The sequence below is a fragment of the Pygocentrus nattereri genome, chromosome 24 (assembly GCF_015220715.1).
Source record: "Pygocentrus nattereri isolate fPygNat1 chromosome 24, fPygNat1.pri, whole genome shotgun sequence".
NCBI classification, from domain to species: domain Eukaryota; kingdom Metazoa; phylum Chordata; class Actinopteri; order Characiformes; family Serrasalmidae; genus Pygocentrus; species Pygocentrus nattereri.
In genome coordinates this window covers 6824664-6848048 of record NC_051234.1, presented here as the reverse complement: position 1 = coordinate 6848048, position 23385 = coordinate 6824664, and the positions used below count along the sequence as shown (strand labels likewise).

The 23385-nt window shown below is 39.9% G+C and overlaps 1 protein-coding gene across 4 annotated transcripts in view; it reads left to right on the top strand.

Annotated features, from left to right (window-relative positions):
- Positions 1–23385, top strand: part of rundc3b (RUN domain containing 3b) — a 76653-nt gene that overhangs the window by 45829 nt on the left and 7439 nt on the right. The window contains exons 9-12 of one of the 4 annotated variants that reach the window (XM_037533877.1): positions 901–1050; positions 4267–4394; positions 7638–7724; positions 10177–10614. In XM_037533877.1, coding sequence (XP_037389774.1) covers positions 901–1050; positions 4267–4394; positions 7638–7724; positions 10177–10187 — 376 coding nt within the window. In that variant the 3' untranslated portion in view covers positions 10188–10614. Of the gene's footprint in view, positions 1–900; positions 1051–4266; positions 4395–7637; positions 8069–10176; positions 10615–23385 lie in introns of those variants that run through there. The other 3 variants (XM_017719804.2, XM_017719802.2, XM_017719803.2) reach the window with 3 other exon arrangements.

Below are 23385 nucleotides of genomic sequence, written 5' to 3'. Positions count from 1 at the left end.
CATATTTGGAGACATGTTGCAAGTTTTTAGTTCGGCTTAAGATGCCCATGCTAGCTAGCATCATGTGGGATCATGCCTATGTTCTCACTGTCTTAAGTTCCTGTGGCCCATTATGTGCTCATTGAGGTTTCAGGCCCATTAATGTTATTAGATAAAATGATCTGTTTCATGAGAAAATAAACTATACCTCTGATATATTTACAGACATGCATATCGTGATGTTCTTTGCTCACAAAGATTCTGACTTTTCTCAAAAATGGTTTGCATTGCAGCCATACTAAGCTAGCTAATTAGCTCACTGAGGCTAGCATAGCTGAAGACAAGATTAAGCAATTTTGCACCTTGTTTTGTGACATGTATGACTAAACTTATTATTTTAGGTTATAATTTATCATTTTGAGGTATATTGCACCGTGTCCATAGCTGAGGGAATATGGAGGAGTCATATGGAAGAGGATTCCTGTAGCAATCTGTGCAGCTCTGGTGAATTCCATGCCCAAGAGGGTGAAGGCAGTGCTAGATAATAATGGTGGTCACACAAAATATTGACACTGAGCACAATTTGGACATGTTCACTGTGAGGTGGACTCAATTGTGTTGCCAACTATTTGGACATTAATGAATGTGTGTTGAGTTCTTTTCAGAGAACAGTAAATTTTTTATTTTTTATTTTTTTCCTCCCTTATGCTTCTTTTGTTCATGCAGTATAATAGATCACAGACAGATATATCAGAAATCACAAGTATGTCTATTTGAGATTGCTTAAGTTTAACACAAGTGCAGGTTGATGCTTGATGCTTCTTACTCCATGATTATATCTATTTTGTTATCAAGCACAAGTCATGTGATTGTAACTGAAGGCTGTATCTCTGGTCTGTCTATATGTGTTCTGAATGCCAGCAGAACTGTACTGAAGAACCATGACCTGCGCTCTAGACAGGAGCTCACCTCCCACCTGACCAATCAGTGGCCCTCTCCTGGAGCCCTGGATAACAACGCTGTTGCCTTGGACACGCTCCTCTACCAGAAACGCTCCGGGCCATGGGAAGAGTATGGATACATATTGTCATTATCTGAGGTCTTTGTGTGTCTGTGAACGCAGGTGTCTTCTCCCCGTTTTTTTTTCTCCCTAATTTATCCGTATCCAGTGCTAACTAGGTCTCCCATCACCAGTCTAGCAAAGGCTTCCATAGAGATGCATTAAACAGCCACTAATACACAACTTCATTAAACAGTTCAAAACTCTTGAAATAGAACATCAGCATTGTGCCTAGGGGGCTGGTGGAGACCATACAACCAATCCACTGAGAGAGTAAGACCAGTTATGCTGTGTTGGATTTCTAGTCTTGAATGCTTGTGAAATTGCCAGTTTTAAATACATATGCATTGTATTCACACCTGGGCTGCAGCTAATGGTTATTCTTAGAATTCATTAATTAGCAATGTTTAAGTGCGCAATAATCCATCAATAATCCGACTAATAGCTCAATCGGAATAGAATATGTCCATGTATACACCTCAATTGGAACAGACTAGTCCACTAGGCATGGATAACTTGCGCATCTGTGAAAACAGCATTATAAACCATCAATGGTAAAAAGATATACACATTTGTAGCAACATATGCTGCCTTTTAAACGCCGTCTTTTTCAAGAACGTCTGTGTTTATTTCAGTGTGACAATGGCACGAAACAGTCTGTGCATGTTACACCAGCATGACTGTGTAATCAGAGAGTGCAGGTAACATTGCATTGAAAACGTGTGGTGCACAAGGTGGCGCAGCTGAAGACTTGGAAAAAAAAAAACTTACAAAACTGGATCAGTTGGTGTCTTTAGTCCCCAATTTTTTAAGTGCTGTTAAAAGTAAAGGTGATTTAACACCGTGGTAAACATATTTCTGTCCCAACTTTTTCAGAATATGTTGCAGGCATCATATTAGGAATGAGCATATATTTATGAAGAAAAAGCTTAAATATTCTGTCATCAACTTAAGATAGAGGTCAAACAGAATTTACTAATCACTGCTTTCTGTTTTTATTGGCAGTTCAAATACTGTTTTAAGTTTTTTGAAAGGGGTTTGAAGTAATATTGACTAGTAATGTTTTACCGGACCCTCCAACCAGCCCCACCTGTCATTAACTGAAATGCTGAGACTCTCCTCGATGCCAGGTTTCACTTCACACAGATTTCTGATTCATGTTGACTTAAAATCTGAAAAATGAGACGTTCTTTTCAGTCAAGACAAAGCAATTTCAGCACCCCTCCAGAAAAATCCCTGCCTATGCTCAATGAATACACCATAATGTTCAGATTTCTGGACAGGGAGGAGATGTATGCAGGACTCATTATTCCTAAAACAGACTAGGCCTTGTGAAACAGTTCTATTGGATCACAATTGGATTCTAGTCAAGCTCTTCTTGGAAGCAGAAGTCGATCAGCGAAATGCAGCAGCAGAGTTCACTGTAATAACTCCAGGACTGGAATACAGTACAGGCTGAAATGTCTTACTAAAAGGAGCCTGGACTGAGTAGGGAAATGGGTTGGAAAAACAATGTGTGAGTGTGTGTATGTGAGTGTGTGTATGTGAGTGTGTGTGTGTGTGTGTGTGTGTGTGTGTGTGTGTGTGTGTGTGTGTGTGTGTGTGATGGCTGTACAGTATATTGTTTATCATTATAGACCCCTGTAGTCTTCAAGTTTCATGCCTATGCTAGAAAAACAGGTTTCCTCTATGAGAAAAGAGTTGAGTTATGAGAAACTGAATATTGGAAATACTTTTGGGACATTTTTCCCTCAAAATGTCACTGTATCCTCTGAATTACTTGGTCATTTGGCAGTCAAAATACAAATAATGCTACATGCATGCTACAAGCAAGCTAACAGTCCTACTTACTAAAATTACTTGGCACAAAAGTCTTCTAATGGGGAGGGAGGGGGTTCAGGTGGTCTTTATCGAAGTCACATTAAAAGGGATTTTTCAAAATTCATGTATGATTCTGTCATGGAGATAAAAATGTTATCCACAGTGGTTTGATATGAAATACTCCATTCTAGTCAGATGTATTTACAGTGGTGGTGATGGGAACCAACGTTTGCGATGTTTACCAGCAAACCTACACACATCATCTGAGTTTTTATCGGTAATGTTGATTGCAGTCAAATATGGATTATTGCACTATTTGGATTATTACATTATTTTGCATTAGAACTCACTGCATGTGCCTTTCCGACTGTGAATGGATTTAAAAAAATGAGTATTAGGCCATACGGTTGTCTGATATCTATCATAAAACAAAGTTTCAGGGATTAGGCTGTGTACTTGTAAACATGTTATGCAATACCTTTCTGTAAGGGAGCTATTAGAGGCCTTAAATGCTTCAGAAGTCTGGTTTCTATCACCACCACTGTGGACAATTCTGGTGAGTTTCCCTAGAATGGAATTTCAATCATCTCTGGATTAGGCATGTCCTGGTAACAGGGTCATTTTATTTGGGGATCCATGTGGGAACTAACTGGTGGGTTTGGCCATAATTGACAATAAATGAAAAATACTTTATAGAATAGAATTTAGAACCATTTGTCTCTGTGTTTGCACACTGTGAAATTAGACCTCCGCATTTAACCCATCCGTGCAGTGAAACACCCACATACATGCACTCTAGTGAACATGCACACTAGGGGGCAGTGAGCACACTTGCCCAGAGCAGTGGGCAGCCCTATCCACGGCGCCCGGGGAGCAATTGGAGGTTAGGTGCCTTGCTCAAGGGCACTTCAGTCATGGACTGTCAGTCGAGGGGATCGAACCGGCAACCTCCAGTCACAGGGCTGGTTCCCTAACCTCCAGCCCATGACTGCCCATTATTTATTATATATTATGACTAGTAATTTTGAGACTGTCCCTGTAGGAATCAAAGCTCAATTATTTGATTGAATTAATTTAGGTTTATTTAAACTAGTTAATTTACTTGTTACCAAATGAGCTTATTTTTCAGGTTGAACTGTCACTGGGGGGTGTAACCATGGTAACTGTCACCGGCCTCTGGCCTACCCTGAACGACTGCATTTACATATTAATTATTTTAAATATGCCGACGTTTTAAAAAAAGTAATTCCTCCTTGTAATATAATGCAAAACATATTGCGGAATATAATTACAATATGGCATTCTGTTTATACTGTGTGCAAATGAGGGTATGTATCTCATTGTTGACTCTTAAAGAGCTGTAGCATCATTTCTTGAACACTGAGTTTGTCGGTGTGCCTTCACAGGAAAAGCTTTCCAAGTCTGGACCAGCTGTCTGCTGATATGAGCCTGTCTCAGTTATCTCTGGACCCAGGACACACACACACACGCAGTCTGGATGGCAAAACGGGACTCGCACACTGGCACAGAGAAGGTACAGCATTGTGTGTGTGTGTTTGAGCATCTGATAAAACTGAGCATCATCATTCCACAAAGGAACTGCAGTATCTGTTACAGGGGATGATGTCATGAGGATGAGCTGATCATAATTCCCTGAGTGGGTTGGCAGCCAGCTGCGTAAATGGCACTGCTATATATAAACACACGGCTGAGATACTGACGTGAGAATGGTCAGGGCGAGCTGACGTGCAGCGTACGTTGAAATACAATTTTCTAGTCTGGTAACTACATAACCTCTATTTACCTTTTTTCTTTTTTGGTCAGGCACTTTCCTTTCATTCCAATAAGTTATTTACCACCTAGTTCTCTTAAATAACTAACAGCCTGACCTATAAAAACGCTGTAAAAAAATGGTAAAAACCCCTTAATTAACAGAAGTTATTAAAATCATGATGGTAAAAATCTGTACAATTGCCGTCATTTAATTTCTTAGAAATATGGTCTTTTACTGTAATTCAGCAGTTTCACTAGTTCACCTAGTACAGTATTTCAAACATACATTTTACCACACTAAAACCCATTATAAAAAACTCAAATGTAATCGTTTGTTTTTGTGAATTTAGATTCTATTCTGAGCTTCATTTATAGAAAATAACTCCGAAAAAAATCCGAGACCATGGTTCTCAGGCGGAAAAGGGTGGAGAGCCCTCTTTGGGTCGGGGATAGGCTCTTGCCTCAAGTGGAGGAGTTCAAGTATCTCATGGTCTTCACGAGTTAAATTGCAATGGGAATATTAAAAATATTAGACATCTTTCAGCCTTACCCAACAAAACATCTTTATTAGCATTAAACATTTTTTCTTTTGTATATATAATGGTCATATCAGTCCAGTTTCTTGTTTTTATCCTGGACGCACAAGACCTGGCAAGTAACATAAAGCCAACTCTGTTGAGCCAACATGGAACATACTTCAAAATATTGTTGATGTATCTTATTTAAATTTGGGAGTATATAGTAGATATTGGAAATATTAGTCTGCGCACACTGGCATGTACCTTGAACGACAACTCACTGGCCACTTATCTTTTTTTTTGTCCTTTTCTTTTTTTTGTCCTTTACAGATTGTAAGCTCCCTTGTATTCCATTCAACACTGTGCAGGTTACTAACTCTAACACAGTTTGCTACTGACTTCCAATATTGGTATACGTTTGCAACAAATGTGTGACTTGAACAGGACGAGATGCAAAGGATCAAAAAGGGGAATCAGAATGCAATTTATTCAGTTGTAGTAGTACAGAAACACTTTCTCCTGATTTCTAAAAAAGAAAGGATGGAGGACGCCCAAAACGTGAGGACGCACCCAAATTTCTGTCAAGGGCAGAGCCGCCTTAGACCCCCCCAGTGCTGTGCTCTGGAAACTTGGCTAGAAAATATTGGTTTAATGTGATTTTACACGGAAGCTGTTTTGCTGCCTATCAAGGACTGCTTCATGTTAAAGCACTACTAAAAATGCATTGAATCAATAATGTTCAAATATTAACGCTTTATAGTTTTTTTTTTTATAGTATATGTATATTTTTATAGAAAGTACTAGCACAGGGGTCTTTTAATTAAAATTCAGTAAGGTCCAGGTAAAGAAAATGTCCTCAGGCTGTTTACTGAAGTAGCCTAGTAGGAATATCAACAGCTCATGTAGTCGACAACTGAATGTCAAATCAAATACATATTTTAACATTATTTATTGTCAGTTTTCTCTTTTTGGAGCACGTCATGTAAAATAATCTGGCTCACCTTCTCCTCCGACTGCTGTTTCTCGCCTCATCCCTCCCATGTGTGTGTGTTACTCAAGTCTCAGTGCTGGTCGTAATGCACAGATCTGATTGGCTGAGTAGTGTCACATGATGAGTTGGTCTGTGGGTTTCCCAGGACACTAAACCAGTACCGTAATGACGAGAAATGATACGCCAATTAAAATAGGACCACCCCATCAAAATTAATTCTCCATAGTTTATAGGTTCAGGTCCGCATAGGACAGCGTCTGGGTCCGGACTCGGAACGCGGTCCGCCTATTAGTGACCTCTGTGCTAGCATATCGTTGCTGTCGGAAGAAAACCTTGCATTTCTATTTTTGCCGTTTTTCAGTTTTTGACACAATTTGAAAATGCCTGTTGTCCTTTATATTGTGTGTACATGTCATGATGAATGGATCAAAAGAAATGCAACAAAATGACTTGGAAAAAATGCTGCTTCCATTGACTTACATTAAAGTATGTTTTTTCCTTCTCCTGTAAAGATTCCATTTTGGAGATACAAGGGTTTGTTCCGAAACAGCGACATGTAGAAGGCAGAGGTGTTACCCACTACACTACATGTAAACAGGAAACCAAACTGCAGTTCTGCAGTTTACATTAAATGCACATCTACTTTAAATTAATTCATTAATTCAGCCATTGAGAAGAAAACAGAATCTTTCAGAGTGGTTTTACAGTAAATGGTTTAATGTAGATCAACTTACCGATTTTCTTTACAGTGGTGTTGATGGAATGCAGGCGTCACAGCGTCTACAGCACACATAGTCATTTTATTTATTATCCAAAACAGCACCTACACGTGTCCTGAGTGTTTATATGTGATGTTGATGTTGGTAAAATAACACAATGTAAAACTACAAATCTTTTTTTGTGTTCTACATTGCCTTACAACGTCTTCCATGTACCTCTCCACCCTCCATATGTTCAAAAAATATGTTTTGGGCCAAAGATATCACACAGGTCACACAGTTAATGTCTCAGGCATCAGGTGGCATATACATTTCATGTAATATCTTTCTCTGAGGAAGATTTTAAAGACATGAAACACTTTAGACGACTGGTTCCTATCACTGACTCTGTAAGTTTTTCAGATATTTACAAATATGCAGCCAAGAGCAGCTTTTTAACATATTACACTGTGGGAATGCTGAAATAGTAGGAGGACTATGCTCTGTGTAATCTAAGGGCTCCACATATTGCCTGAGGCAAATGACTGGAGTTAGAATTCTCTACGGTGTTTAGATTTCACTGTGAGTAAATATCAGACTATTTATTACAGATATCAGAAGCTTTCACTGCTGTGCTGCCGGCTCTCTGCTGCTTATTATTCAGTTAAAATTCCAAAACAGTCATTGGGATAAACAGATTAGTTTCATTTTGGAGTAGTGATGTTTATCTCTTCTAAAAGTGTGTGTGTGTGTGTGTGTGTGTGTGTGTGTGTGTGTGTGTGTTTACACATTTGCAGGTAAAGAGGACACGCCATCTCTCAGAGGGCTGTGCGGGTCTCTAACTTCAGTGGCCAGCTACAAGTCTCTAGCCAGTCTGAAGTCCAGTGAGTATCTGGCGAGTCCGACCACAGATATGACCAGCCCGGGGCTTACTCCGTCTTAAGGAACTCGCATTCATGCTTACTTGTACAGTCTGTACTTCTACAGCTATTGCAGTTATTTACACAGACACATGATTTAAAGTACCACAGTATTTAAAGTAATGTTTACAGTAATGTGCAAAAGTCAGAGAGTCTTTATTTATTTGATTTCCAATCAAAATGGCCATTAAGTTATTAAATTTTGGGGGGAGATTAGATAAAAGATAATCTTCTTGCATATCACTGTTGTCAGAAGAAAACCTTTTTTGCCGTTTGTCAGTTTTTGACATAATTTGAAGCAAAAGAAACATCCCAAAATGAGTTCTCCAATAAAGTTACCATTTTGGATATACAAGGTTTTCTTCTGACAACAGCAATATAAACGGGTCAAAGTATAATGATTAAAAAAATAGTCAAAGTAAAATAATTAAAATAACAGGAGCTTCCAGAACTAGATTTCTAGAAATGATTAAAATACATAGAGGAAATGTAAGTCCTGCAAGACCTGGCAGACCACCAAAGTGGTCCCCATCAGATAAACAGTACTTAAAGCTTTCATCTTTGGGAGAGAGGAGAAAATCAAACTGCTTTAGATCTTCAGAATAATGTTTCTGTCCATCCGTCCACTGTGAGAAGACAATTCAGCACTATGATTCAAGAAGCCATTCATCGACAAAAAGCCAAGCCAAGAAGCTCCTGATGTTCTCAGAACACTGGACTGGCCATCTCAGAGTCCAGACCTCCACATCACTGGATGTGATTGGGAAGCAGAAATCAATGCAACCAACTTCTAAGACTGAATTTTCTGTGAAAAACAATGAAAAATGTGATATAGTTGTGATTAGTTGCTGAGGCTTCTAGGTCATTTTCTGTTAACTGTACACTTTCTGCTTTTTATCTGACCCTGAAAAATGAAAACTTGTCCTGAACAGTTGTTTTGACTGAAAGTGAAATAAATGAAGGGTGGTCTCTGACTTTTGCACAGTACTAGACGGTTTCTCAACAGCTCTTTCTTCTGTCTCTCCACTGTATGGTCAGTTACCATGGAGATAAATTGTCACATTTTCCCATATTTAGAAAAGAACAGAAATCTGTTGACTCGAAACATGCTGAGAATAGAAGCTACTGAACTCTGTAAACATATGAAATTACCACTATGGGCTGGTTTCCCAGACAGGGATTAAGCCTAAGACTAAACTTCAAAGCGTTTCCAATGATAGTTCACCATTGGTACTGCAATTTAGACTAAGATTAATCCATGTCTGGTAAACAGCCCCCATTAAAATGCAACCTCTAAAGTACCACCATTATATTCTGTGTACTCGTTTTGTGACAGAATTGAGCCATTGGCTTCTATTGGAAGCATGTTTTGAATCAGTATGGATGCTATTAGTTACCGTGGAAGTTGTTGTACATGGTAAACTGCAGATACAGCAGATGGAGGTGAGGTTGAAACGTGCTGGAGTATTCCTTTAGTATTTTGTAGATCCAGGTCCTGAAATCAGGCCAAACAGTTGGCAACTTTTGACAGCACTGTGCTCCGATCATATCATCAAAAGCTATGCTCACATTACGAGCCTTGTTGCTCAAATCCGATTTTTTGCTCAAATCCGATCTCTCTGACTCGATGGTTCACCCTCGTTTAGGTAAATGATTCAGATCTGTCACTAATGTGAACGAACCGGCGTCCTGAAACGACCCGCATGAGCTCATCCTACTCAGTAACGTCACGTGACTGAATCACTGCATCATCAGCACAAATTAACCAGCAGAACGAGCTTCACTGAGAAGATCATTAACTCTGACCAGATCTCAGCTTCATTATTAGAGCCAGATGAAGGAGAAAAGGGTGAGATGAGATGCGCTGCTGCCATGGTAATGTTGAATGACGGCAAAAAAAACCATGAGTTCCATTCCGAGTGTCACATTAAGGTCACAAATCGGATACGTATCTGATCTAGAACCACATATGAAAGTGACTCGGGTCAGATTTGAAAAGATCAGATTTGTGTGTTCACATTAGGGCAAAAAATCGGATTTGTGCCACTTCAACCTTATAATGTGAACATAGCCGAAGAAAAACTACCTAAAACATCAGTATTAACCTCATAGCTTGTAATGAGCACCCTGTCTGTATAAGATGCCTCCTCCCAGACGTAAGCTGTTTAAATCACATTTCTGATTTTGGATCCGTTTTCATGGCCTGCTTTTTATTTTTTTTCTCCATTAAACATATTTTCAGTGTTTTCAAGCTCAAATATGTGAATGTTCAACCATTCAGGTCTGTATTTAGCTGGATAAACTGCAGCAGTCTTAAGTGTAGGGATGAGCTCAGGTCCCCCTCGTGACTGTCTTTTTTAATTGCTTTGAGCTTCTTTGACTTTGATAATAGACATTTGGACCTTGGTTATTTCAGACACACAATAAGAGGAGCCCATTCCTGCTCTGCTGCTGCCTCTTCAGTTGCCTTTTGATTCATAGCCATGCTGGGTGAATCTGAGAATTTCTTCACATTGTTGCTTGAATTTTTTGCTGTAATTGAAGAGCCACATTTGCAAGAGATGGAAAAATACTTTTTGCTTAGATTTTCTCATTAGACTTGAATGAATTATGTTTTTTTTACGTACTCATTAGGTTTGCCAACCCTTATAAATGTTCATTTCAGATGTTTGCTTTGCCTTAAGAACACTAGAACTGGCACATCTGTCAGTAAGGCGGTTTTGTTGGGGTTGTTTGGAGTCAAGTTCCATCCATCCATCCATTATCTTCCGCTTGTCCGGGGTTCGGGTCGCGGGGGCAGCATCCTAAGCAATGAAGCCCAGACCTCCCTTTCCCCAGCCACTTCCACCAGCTCTCCAAGGGGGATTCCGAGGCGCTCCCAGGCCAGCTGGGCGATATAGTCGCACCAGCGTGTCCTGGGTCTTCCCCGGGGTCTCCTCCCAGGTGGACTCGCCTGTGACACCTCCCGAGGGAGGCGTCCAGGAGGCATCCTAACCAGATGCCCGAACCACCTCAGCTGGCTCCTCTCGACGTGAAGAAGCAGTGGCTCTACTCCGAGTCCCTCCCGGATGACTGAACTTCTCACCCTATCTCTAAGGGAGAGTCCAGCCACCCTGCGGAGGAAACTCATTTCATCCGCTTGTTTTCGCGATCTTATTCTTTCGGTCATTACCCAAAGCTCATGACCATAGGGTGAGGGTGGGAACGTAGATCGACCGGTAAATCGAGAGCCTTGCCTTATGGCTCAGCTCTTTCTTTACCACAACAGACCAGTAAAGAGCCCGCATCACTGCTGACCCAGCACCAATCCGCCTGTCAATCTCCCGCTCCCTTGTACCATCACTCGTGAACAAGACCCCGAGATACTTGAACTCCTCCACTTGAGGCAAGAGCCTATCCCCGGCCCAGAGAGGGCTCTCCACCCTTTTCCGCCTGGAGTCAAGTTCCACTGTTGAAAAGGCTTTGGTCTCGTAAAAGTCATTCAGAGTGATCTGATGTGAAGTGGTTCTTTTTTTCTAGAGAACCTTCAGATTCTGGTTTCTCTAGAGGGGTGGTGAAAGCCAGTGAATCAACATGTGTCTTCGTATATTTTAAATGTGAAATAGTCATAAATCTGGGAAAAAAATGACATTTGTTGTACTATTGTACCTTACAACACCCTGCATGTACCGCTCCACCATGAATGGATTCTAACCAGTTATTCTCCTGGGTTCCTGAGGCAAATTATTCAGTAACTGCATGAAATAAATAGAGTTGTGTTTTTATGATCATAAACATAATGCCATAAGCTTAGAATTTACAGCTGAACGCCAAAAATCTTAGACGCTCTTTGTATTATTTTATAAAAATAATTTTTACAGAGCAGATCACTGAAGAGACGCCATCTGAGATCCAGTTTATACCTCAGATTTGTGGAAAAATGGGTCGACTTTCTGTAGGGGGAAAAACAAAAAAGTTATTTTATTATAAAGTTTTATTGTATAAATTACATCACCCATCTATTTGAATAGAAGACAGTTACAGCTTTCATGACACCCACCTTTTCAAAGTAGCTTATAAAATATGAAAGTTATGAAGTAAAGAATATTATGAAGTGAGTTGAATACACTTTAGGTCAAAATCTGATCACAGACCTACTGTAAAACAGTGTCTCGGACACCAGGCGGCGCTGACCATTTCATGTAGTAACTTTCTTTGAGGGAGCTTTAAAGGTCATTACACTCTTCAGATGCCTGGTTCCTATCACCACCATGGTTAACGGTTCTGACTAACTAGAATGGAGCATTTCTCATCAAACCACTCTGAATAACTGAATAACATCTTAACGGTTTAATTATGTAGAAAACTTGAAAACCTGTCCGTTTCTGGTGGACTTTCCTTTTAAAGGCATAGTTCAACCAAACTGTGCTAAGTGGATTAGCATAGTTAGCACTAAAAGTTGTATTACCAGATGATTTAGTATACCTGTTCAGAGTGATTTCAGAAAGCTTATCTGAAAGCAGCAAACATTGCAAGCAAACATTTAGCCATTTTAAACAGGAGTATTACACAGTTTGGAAGGAGGGGCTCAGCACAGCCCCCATTAGCAAGTGTTGTTTGCTGCTGTGAACTTGTGGTCGTTGTTTGTTTGTGTTCTAGGTTACATGGCACTGATAAATCTATCTGAGCAAACTGGCACATGATTTATTTATTAATTATTATTATTATTATTATGTAAATGCTTGTGACGAGAAGCATCAATGTGGATATGCCTGTAAATGGCTTCACTCTTTTTTTTTTTTTTTTTTTTATCACATGCACAGACTCCTTACTGTCAATCATTGGATTAAAGCTGCCATGTGTAAGGTTTTTTGTTAAAATTGAAGGTAATAACATTACTGAGTTCAGAGGAAAAAGCCTGTTACAATAGACGGAAATAATCATTTCAAAGATAGTTTTTTTTTAAATGTTGCATTGACCTTAAAACGAAGCTGCAGCTCAATGTCTCTCAAATGCAAAATCAACATTTTATTGATGATGTTTAAGCAATAGAATGTGATGTTATTGGTGATAACCCACTCCGAGTGTTCTATTACTTTTATACAACAGTTAAATAAAGTCAAGAAATAAACTGGCGGTGAACGCGGCGTTAAATATGTTTTAATGTTCAGTTCCTTCCACCAAATTATAGTTCCTTAACAAGCAGCTTGTTGCTACGTCAGAGTTATGAGCTCCGCCCACTCTCTGCACAGCTGGCAGGTCGTTCTCCAGCTCCACACAGACCAACTGGCAGTTTGGGAATTTAGTGTAGTCCCATCATCAGAGTCTGACCAAATGGGCTGTCGGTCAAATGTGATCTTAAGTGTATGTTTTCTGTTTGTGGCAAAGTAAGAAGTAAAAATGTTCTGATGGCTTGAGCATCTCCTACAGCTGTTAGAGTCGTTGCTTAGCGACGGCATCTCAGTGGAGTGATGGTGTTATGGCGATATAACATCACAGTTAGAACGCCTCTCAACTAATCAGCTTGCATGGCCAGAACTAACTGTTGTGGATAATTCAGTTACGTCATAGGGAAAATCGATCTTTCAGAGTTCTTTGTCAGAACTCTCATCAAATTCATCAACTTGGGGAAGGGGTCTGAAGCATTTCCACCAGAGAGATCCCCAGATTACATTGTGTAGCTTTAAGGTAACAATTGAATTCAAATGTTTTGCAATTTAAAAATTCTTTTGAGATTATGGGAGTTGTCAGTGTATTAACATTCAGGCCATTACAGCTGCATTCAGTCAGCTGTAAATCAGCTGCCTGATTTACACAAACATCCTAATTCCAGTGTTTTCACTTTGCTGACTCTTGAAAAAGCAAGCTTTTCTATGACATCACACCTGCAGATATGGGCTTTTATTGATGGTTACCACTGTTTGGTTGAACTACATCTTTAAGCCTTGTCCATTAGTAGCGTTTATTTTCAATAGACAGTTCTCATGAATTAATATTGAATTTCAACCTGAATTTCAATTTCAACCTAAAATTGTAACTAAAAAGCTCCCGTTTATGTTGCATGGCTTCTTCTCACCTAGCAGAAGCCCCAGCATCCTATTGGATATTCATCATTTCCTAAGTGTGAAATCGTGCGTAATGAAATCCCCTTTGCTCGTTCATTTTTTTTGGAGGCAGTCGTGGGCTGGAGGTTAGGGATCTGGCCCTGTGACCGGAAGGTTGCCGGTTCGATTCCCAGGGCCGACAGTCCATGACTGAGGTGTCCTTGAGCAAGACACCTAACCCCCAACTGCTCCTCGGGCGCCGTGGATAGGGCTGCCCACCGCTCCAGGCAAGTGTGTGCTCACTGCCCCCTAGTGTGTCTATTCACTAGTGTGTATATGATGTTTCACTTCACGGATGGGTTAAATGCCGAGGTGGAATTTCCCCGGTTGTGTGATCAAAAAACTATGACTTATCATTAGAATGAATTAGGATTACATTTAGGGCTACAATCTTGTGCGAAATAAGATTTAAAATTTTCTTATTTATTTTGAAGAATTTTTTTTGAAATACTTTTCTTTTTTATTTTTTACAGAGAGTACAAAACACTGTGTTTTGTATCCACTAACCAGACCGATAGTTTAAAGGGCCCATATTATGGACAAATTGTCCAAGTGTCAATTTTGTTAAAGTTTCAAAATTTCGTCCTTTCAGTCCAAATTTGGAAACTGCACTTTAAATTACTGTTTTGTGATGTCACAAAAAACACTTTTACATCCACTTATTCACCCTACAGAAGTTTAGCTCCTCCCATTCATGCTGAGGTTATATGGAGTGCACCAGCCTGGACTAGAGTGCAGTGTGCAGTGCGGTAATTTACTCACATCAATCTTATAGGTACGGTAACAAAAACTGCTTGTTTCATTCTAAAGAGGATGGAACTGGTCATGGAAAAATGATAATAAAATCACACAAACATTATAAGTGGACCTCGTGGGGTGGGGTGGGGGTGGGGGGGTAATAAGAAAAATGTAGGATATGGGCCCTTTAAAGCCACAGTCATGGAATTGGAAATCCATGTGTTTTTCTTTTATAATCATTAAGCTGTTGTTATTTGGCAGCACAGACCCATCCTCTTCCTTCAGTCTTCTTAAAATGTCACGTCAGAGCTGCTAGTTTGTTGCTTTATAACCCTACAAAGCTTCAGAGAGCTGCCTCGCAAAAAAAGTACTGCCAGTATTCTTTGTTTACAATGAAGACTCCTGCCAAACTCCACTGTCCAGCTTTCTTTGGGAAAGTACGGCATGTAATAGCACGTCTCATAGCATTTGTCTTCTTGCCTTCATTGTATTTTTCTCGTAAGGACAAAATTTTGTTCTTCCTCGCTTTCCTGAAACTGTTACCTCCAGCATCCTGCTGATTTATTAGTGTTCAGTGTTTCTGTCTGACCTCGACTTCTATTGTGCGTGAATTCTGTATAACTTCCTCGTGAGCATGACGGAAAACAGCTGAGCTAGCGGCACCAACGTCGAGCCTTTTGTCGTGTCAAAACACAGGAATGTGCTCTTTGCTGTATTAAGCAAGGTCATGTGTCATTAACTTGCTGTAGGCCAAGCTTGCGAAAGCGTTCTTAAGCAACACAGCTGAGCATGGAGTTAAACGGTGTGGTCATTTCTCTTGTACATCATGCCGCTGACCACATTTCATTTTGTATTAGTTTGTATTATTCTAAATTTCATTAATATTGAAGTGTAAAGTCTGTAAAAGTCTTTTAAAAAAACTTTATTGCAGTGCATTGAATGTATACTAGTTGCCTTGCACAAGAGGCATTTAAGGCAATGTTCACTTGAAAATCACATTTTCCTATTTATCTTGATCTTGTGTCACTGAAATGCTGAAAGCATTTTGAATTAGAAATGTAGCTCAAATGATATTTGATTAATGAATTAATGAATAAATTACTGGTCTTATCAATGCATGCAACCTTATTTCCTATTGCCATTTCTTTTCAATGGAATGACTTTCGGTCTTAAAGGGGAATTCCATCAAATACTGTGCATAATCTAATTATGAAGATGTAAACAAAGTTATTTAGAGTGGATAAATAGGAAAAGCTCTGTTCCAGAGAAACCAGTTCAAAATAGTTCATAGTGATTGTGACGTTTACCTCAAAGTTCCCTCATGGAAATTATATGAAATGGTTATGAATATATCGCCTGGTGTTTGAGACATTGTTGTACAATAGTTTTGAGAAAGTTTTGAGAAAAATGTCAATTTATTCACAGCAGAGCGGTACATGCAAGTCGTTGTAAGGCAAAGGAGTCCCCAAAGAAAGCTTATTTTTTTCAGATTTACTGCCATTTTACCATCGTCAACATTATACACTATATTTCCAAAAGTATTTGCTCATCTTCACATGTATATGAACTTGGGAGATCGCATTCTTAATCCACAGGGTTTAATATGATGTCGGCCCACCCTTTGCAGCTATAACTGCTTCAGCTCTTTTGGGAAGGCTTTTCACAAGGGTTAGGTGTGCGTTTATGGGAATTTTTGACGGTTCTTCTAGAAGCACAGTTGTGAGATCAGACAGATGTTGGATGAGAAGGCCTGGCTCACAGTCTCCACTCTAATTCATCCCAAAGGTGTTCTATCGGGTTGAGGTCAGGACTCTGTGCAGGCCAGTCAAGTTCTTCCACACCAAACTGGCTCATCCACGTCTTTATGGACCTTGCTTTGTGCACTGGTACGCAGTCATGTTGGAACAGGAAGGGGCCGTCCCCAAACTGTTCCCACAAAGTTGGGAGCACAAAATTGTCCCAAATCTCTTGGTGCTGAAGCTTTAAGAGCTCCTTTCACTGGAACTAAGGGGCCGAGCCCAACTCCTGAAAAACAACCCCACACCATGATCCCCCCTCCACCAAACTTTACACTTGGCACAATGCAGTCAGACAAGTACCGTTCTCCTGGCAACTGCCAAATCCAGACTCATCCATCGGATTGCCAGACAGAGAAGCGTGATTAGTCACTCCAGAGAACACGTCTCCACTGCTTTAGAGTCCAGTGGCGGCGCTTTACACCACTGCATTCCACGCTTTGCGTTGCGCTTGGTGATATAAGGCTTGGATGCAGCTGCTTGGCCATGGAAGCTCATGGAAGCTTGTTGACCTCTGCACACTATGCACCTCAGTGTCTGCTCACCCTGCTCTGCTTTTTTACATGGCCGACCAGTTTGTGGCTGAGTTGCTGTCGTTCCCAATCACTTCCACTTTGTTATAATACTACTGACAGTTGACTGAACTCACTGATTTGGATGGGTGACTGAATACTTTTGGCAATATAGTGTATAAAATAAATTTAGATGCATTTTACTGGTAGTCTTGAATAGTAAGTATAACATTTGCATTGTAGACATCACAATCCCTGCTTGCTGGCAGTTTTCTCTGTTTACATCTCCACCACTGAATTATGCAGTAATTTTCACCAAAGAATTAGTGGAATTCCTGTTTAAGTGCTTTTTGAACAGGATTAGTTTTACATGGGGAGGTGGGTAATGCAGTTTTACCATAAAACATCTGTAATGTTTATGACCCGTTCGCATTGGAATCAGTGACAGAGTGGCTACCCAATTTATGCACTGCCTTTACTAAAAACGTTACATACACAATACAGTCAATGCCTCACTAGTAGAAAACATGCCCAAACATTCAATTTACTCAATTTAATTGATTTTAAGCATCTACCTAGCTGTCGTAATTACAGTGTGTCATTAGCTTGGAAATTTACAGCCAACAGTCAACACTACCACATAAAATCAAACTTTTTTGCCGTCATTTTACTTGTTTTAATGTTTGAAGTCGGACATTTGAGGCAGGACAATACACACTCGCTTGATCCACAGAGAACCTACTTCTCCATATTAACCACAAATCCTCCTTTTCCACTGGATATAATGGTGTGTTAACATACCAGAATGAACATAAACTGGGATTATTTCTACAGGTAAAAGTGGGCAGTATTATGTCTACTATAATGGCAATAAAGTGCATCAGTATGCTTTCAAAATAGTGGATGTTGTGGTTAGGATAGTGTATTGGGTAACACCTCTGCCTTCTGGGGTTCAGTCCCTGCCTGGGTAAGCACCCTACACTATACCAATAAGATTCCTTGGGCAAGACTCCTAACACTACCTTCGCCTACCTGTGTAAAAAATGTGAAATTGTAAGTTGCTCTGGATAATGCCATAAATGTAAATGTCATCAGTACTTAAAGAACGTTTAACTACAAAGTGAGCATAATTAGTTCTGTTTTATTGTTTTTATAAAACGCTGAATTAAAATAATTAAGCCCACATACTTTTTTGTACTATTTTTTAAATGTAGCACTAATTTAGTTCTGATTAACTGGAGACACATTTGACTACCAAGTGTAAATAGCCGTGGTTAAAAGCTTAACAGGTTACACTACAGATACAAGTCATATGAAAGAACCAGGTGTACTTGGAGTCTTGGTTTAATGCGATGTAATTTCGGTGCGCAGCAGTGTTAGCTGCTTGCCACATGTACATAGTGTTATTTGTATTTTGACTTCTAAACAAAGGATCCAGTGAATGGCTTAGTCTACACAGGACAAAACGTATCGGCCAACGATTTTGGATTCTGACGAATCAGATTCACTGAAAAATGGGTAAGAACCATGTTTTAATAAGATAAAGATTTTCATGTGAACATTCCCGTTATTTAATACATCATTATATATAAATTTACTTCTGATGTCGCTGCTGTAGGAAGAAAACCTCATATTTCCATTTTTGTCCGTTTTTGTTTATTTTTCAGTTTTTGACAATTAGAAATGCCTGTTGTCCTTTAGGTTGTGTGTAAATTAAGGGGGGGGTCTGGTTCCACTGACTTCCATTAAAAGTAAAGTATGTTTTTTCCTTCTCCTGTAAAGTTACCATTTTGGAAATACAAGGTTTTCGTCTGACAACTGATTTGCTGGATTCATGTACCTTTTTTCCCCTGAAATCACTAAACACAAAAGTGACCATTAATGAATGTAACCGAGAGCAGAGGGAGGTGAAATGGTGCAGATTAAGAGAGTAAAGTTTTCATTACCATTTTTTCTTGAGTTTTGTTGAATACCTGTATTTTTATTTATAATGTGGATTTTCTCTGCCAAACTCAGCTCATCTGACTTCATCTGTTCATGTGTTTGAAGCAGAGCAGGGTGTTTCTGCTGCTGGCATTGAAATGGGCATTTTTGCACTTTATTTCTGTACATCCATTGGCCATGGTTTCTTAAATAAATGAAATAGTCTTGCAAACAAAGTTCATGAGTTGGTTTCCTTCTTTTTTGATGCCGAACATTTGATTGGCTGAGATGTTCTACAGTTGTAACCATAATTGTTGTTTCTTGGGTTCTGTCTTCCAAGCCAATACTAATGTTTAGTCAAGATGCAACAATACCACTTTTTCCCTTCTGATACAGATACAGGTGCAGATACCTCATCGTTATCGGCCGATATCGAATACCGATACTAACTCTCTCACCTAATGTACCTAGTCCTGATATTTATGCAGTCACATTTTTAAAACATTTTCTTTTGGTAAAATACATGTTCTGCATCACAAATAAAACACTCAGCCCAGCTAGATGACATTAACTTATTGGATTATATTTATTAGATGCTTAAGAAAACATTTACTATACATTTTATATGTACATATGTGTGTTTATATATTTATGTATGTACAAAAAAGTTGAATGTTGTTTCACATCCAAATTTCTCAAGTAATTAGTTTCATACGTGCATCTTATTTGTGCTGCATCTCTGAGCGTCAGTTCAGTAAATATCACCGTTATTCACGCTGTCAGTATCAGCGTCTTTCAGTATTTGTAGGAGCGACAGGCCGTGAGACCCCGCTGACGAGTGATACAGCTGACCGATGAAGGTGTATCACAGGCAGGGCTAGTGGACACACAGGCCTGGCTAGAGAGCTGCTACGCTAAAGGCTAAATCAAGGCTAAATGCCATCATTACGGCGGTTCCTGCTGCTCTCTCAGTAAAATTAACTCGGACTGTAAGTGACCTCACAGGGGCGGACGAGTGATAACTGAAAGCCGTTCAGGTAAGCAGTTCCTTTAGTGTGTTTTTCAGGCCAAAAACGGCTTTTACCGCCACTTGTTCATCCCACACCGCTGACATGTTTAATATGAATACACTTTAATGAATACATTAAAAGCATCTCCTTCTTTCTACACTTATTGTCCATTTTATCAGCTCCACTTGCCTTATTAGGTGCACTGTGTAGGCCTACAGTTACAGACTGTAGTCCAGCCGCCTGTCTTCATACTTTCGTAGCCCCCTTTTACCATTGTTCTATGGTCAGGATCCCCACAGGACCACCACAGAGCATGTACTATATAGGTGGTGGGTCATTCTATAAGCAGCAGTGACACTGATGTGGTTGTGTGTTAATGTGTGTTGCACTGGTACAAGTGGATCAGACACAGTAGTGTTTTTTAATGCCTGTGTCTGATTCACTCATAGTAGCGCAACACACATTAGCACGCCGCCAGCGTCCCTGCAGTGCTGAGAATGATGCACTAGCCAAATATTACCTACTCTGTGGGCGTCCTGACCACTGAAGAACGGTAAATAAGGATGTACAGTAACAGATGGACTAGAGTCTGAGTGTATCTGTATGGTAAGACAATTAATTGGACAATGAGTGTAGATAAAAGGTATATCTTTACCCTTTACCCAATTCTTTAATCATCAGGACCTCCACTGAGCACTGCAGTGACATTGACATGTTAATGGATCGCACACAACAGTGGAGTTTTTACACAGCTCAGTGTCACTGCTGGATTGAGAATAGTCTACCAAACAGGTCGAATGCAAAACTTGGGGCGCCCTTGGTCAAACGACATGCTTTATTTGTTTTCTCGGTGGAAAGAAGTCCTCTCCAGCAGGCATGTCAAACTGGGAACCTTTCGGGCCAAAGAGCTGCGGAGAGTAGTGTTGACCCTCATCTGAGGCTCTGGATTCAGTTCATGAAGGCTTTGCTGATTAGCTGATGAGCTGAGTCAGGTGTGTTTAATGAGGCAGTGAGCTGAAGTCTGCTGTGTTTTGGCCCAGGAGGACTAGAACCTGGTTAGCTTCACCGATGACACAATTCTGTAAGACAATTTTATTGTCTGATTGCTGTTTATTTGTGGAATTGAACATATTGTTTTGGGGGGGACAAATATAAAATTTAGCCTGTGCAAAAGTTATGGCACATATTTATTTTTTCCAACTCCAACTCCCACCAATATCAACCACCACTAAAATGACCAAAAAATGCCATGTTTAAGTGTGGTCTCTGTGGACCATGTGTTATGTTGAAAATCAACATATTTGACGGGGTGTTCAAACTTTTGCGGACGACTAACTCAAAATGGGTTAAAATGACTTACCAAATGTGGAGGGTCAACAAGCTAACGGCTAAAGTTAACTACTCTTACCTCAGTTTGCCGTCTTATATCAGTCAAAACTCGTTAAAGGCATTTTGTGCTTTAAAAGTTAGCATTAATATCTTTTTTAAAACTTTCTTTGACAAAGAAACAAAGGAAAGAGGGACAGAAATTCTAGGTTGGTTGTATTTTTTAGATTATAGGTCAGCAGCTAGGCTAGCAGTCAGTTTGGTTTCACATAGATCTACACACCTAGATACCATGTTGGGCCTAGCCAGGCATGTCAATGTCAACATCGCTGCTGGACTGCATTCAGTACCATTAGAGAGCGGCAGTTTAAGAAAGATACTGTCCAAAATGACACTATTTCAGGAATATTGCACTTAGACAGTGGGATAGGATTATATGACAGAGGGAACTCAGCGAGCCACGCTCATGTTGGTGTGATGTTTATGTGTAGATATGGCCGTGTGGTTGGTGATGTACAGAGATCCTGTTGATGTGATTGTTTTTCCTCTGGTTTTATATTAAGCTTATTTAATTTAATAGCCTATTCAGGGGATCTTAGATTAGTAGTTATTTATTTACAATGAGTTACACTCTCTAGCCAAGTTATTGCATTCCTTAATCAGTGTCGATGTTAATATAATTTAGCACCTTCTTTCACAAACCCGAAGTTAGCTTATTTGCCAACGCCTTGTTCAAATTTTCCCGTTCCACCTTAAATGGTGCATCAGGCAGCTTTTTGTCCGAATTTCCCATTACATCTCATCTGGTGCTGCTTCAGGCACCAGAGAGGGACTTGTGCACAATGTAAGGTGGAACTGGAACATTTGAACAGAAAACTGGCAAATGGGGGGGATTTCTATGTGACCTAAGATTACAAGTGATTCACACATTGATGGATTTGCTGATGTGTGTGAGATGGTGTTTCTACCAGAGAGCTAAACTCAGATGCTTAACGTCAGATGCAGACTGAATACTTTTCTGTTGGTCTGGACAGCTAATTAGCATGCAACCTAGATTAATCAATGTCTGAGGATTACAACGAAACAAATTTGGTGAAAATGGGTTGAGTAATAAGCACGTTGTGGCAGATTTAATCCTGAGACTCATCGTCTCTCAATACAAATGAATCTGTTCCCAAGCGGATCTTGACCTCTCCAACATGGTGAACGCGCAGATGTATCACCTCAGATAGAGAACAACAGACAACGAGGCGTCTAGGTATATATATCTCTGGGTTAAAATGTCAGTATGTGCGTAATGCATGCTGGGTACTGTAGTGAGTGAAGATGAATGAGAATTGTGAATTCCCTGAGGGATACAACTGTGCCCTATAGAATGCCATAAAACACGACAAACATCATATTAAATGGTGGTTTTTGGCTGGAAGGCCACTTTAATGAAAACATTGATTGACAAGCAGGAACATAATTAGAATAAAACCAATATGTCACTCATCTTCTTCTTCTTCTTCTTTCAGCTGCACCCTTTAGGGGTCGCCATAGTGGCTCATCTGCCTCCATCTTGCCCTATCCACTGCCTCCTCTACTTTCACACCGACCATGTCCACCTTCACTACATCCATAAACCTTCTCTGAGGTCTACCTCTTCTCCTTCTACCCGGCAGCTCCAACATTCTTTGCCCAATATATCCACTATTCCTCCTCAACACATGTCCAAACCATCTCAACCTGGCCTCTCTGGCTTTATCTCCAAACTGCTCCACCTTCACTGTCCCTCTGATCTGCTCATTTCTAATCTTGTCCATCCTTGTCACTCCCAACGAAAAGCTCAGCATCTTCATCTCCGCCACCTCCAGCTCAGCCTCCTGTCTTTGAGACAGAGCCACAGTCTCCAAACCATCAATATGTCACTCGTCTTACACTGTAGGAATTCTAATACAGCTAATAGTGCACATCTGTTAAGTTATACCTATTATATAAACCTTTCCAAGCAAAACATTTGGCACCACACAGTTTTATCTACCTTACACACTTTAAAACAATGCTTCTTTAAGGGTTCTTTAGTAGAGGCAATGGTTCTCTTTAGAACCATCAGTTCTGTAAAGAACCGTTTCATGCTTAAATGCTTTTTTGCATTGTGAAATGGTTCTTCAGATTTATGGAGAATGTGTTGTATATTGATCTACATAGCAGCAAAAGGGTTCTTCTATTAGCTCGTGACAGTATAAGAACATTTT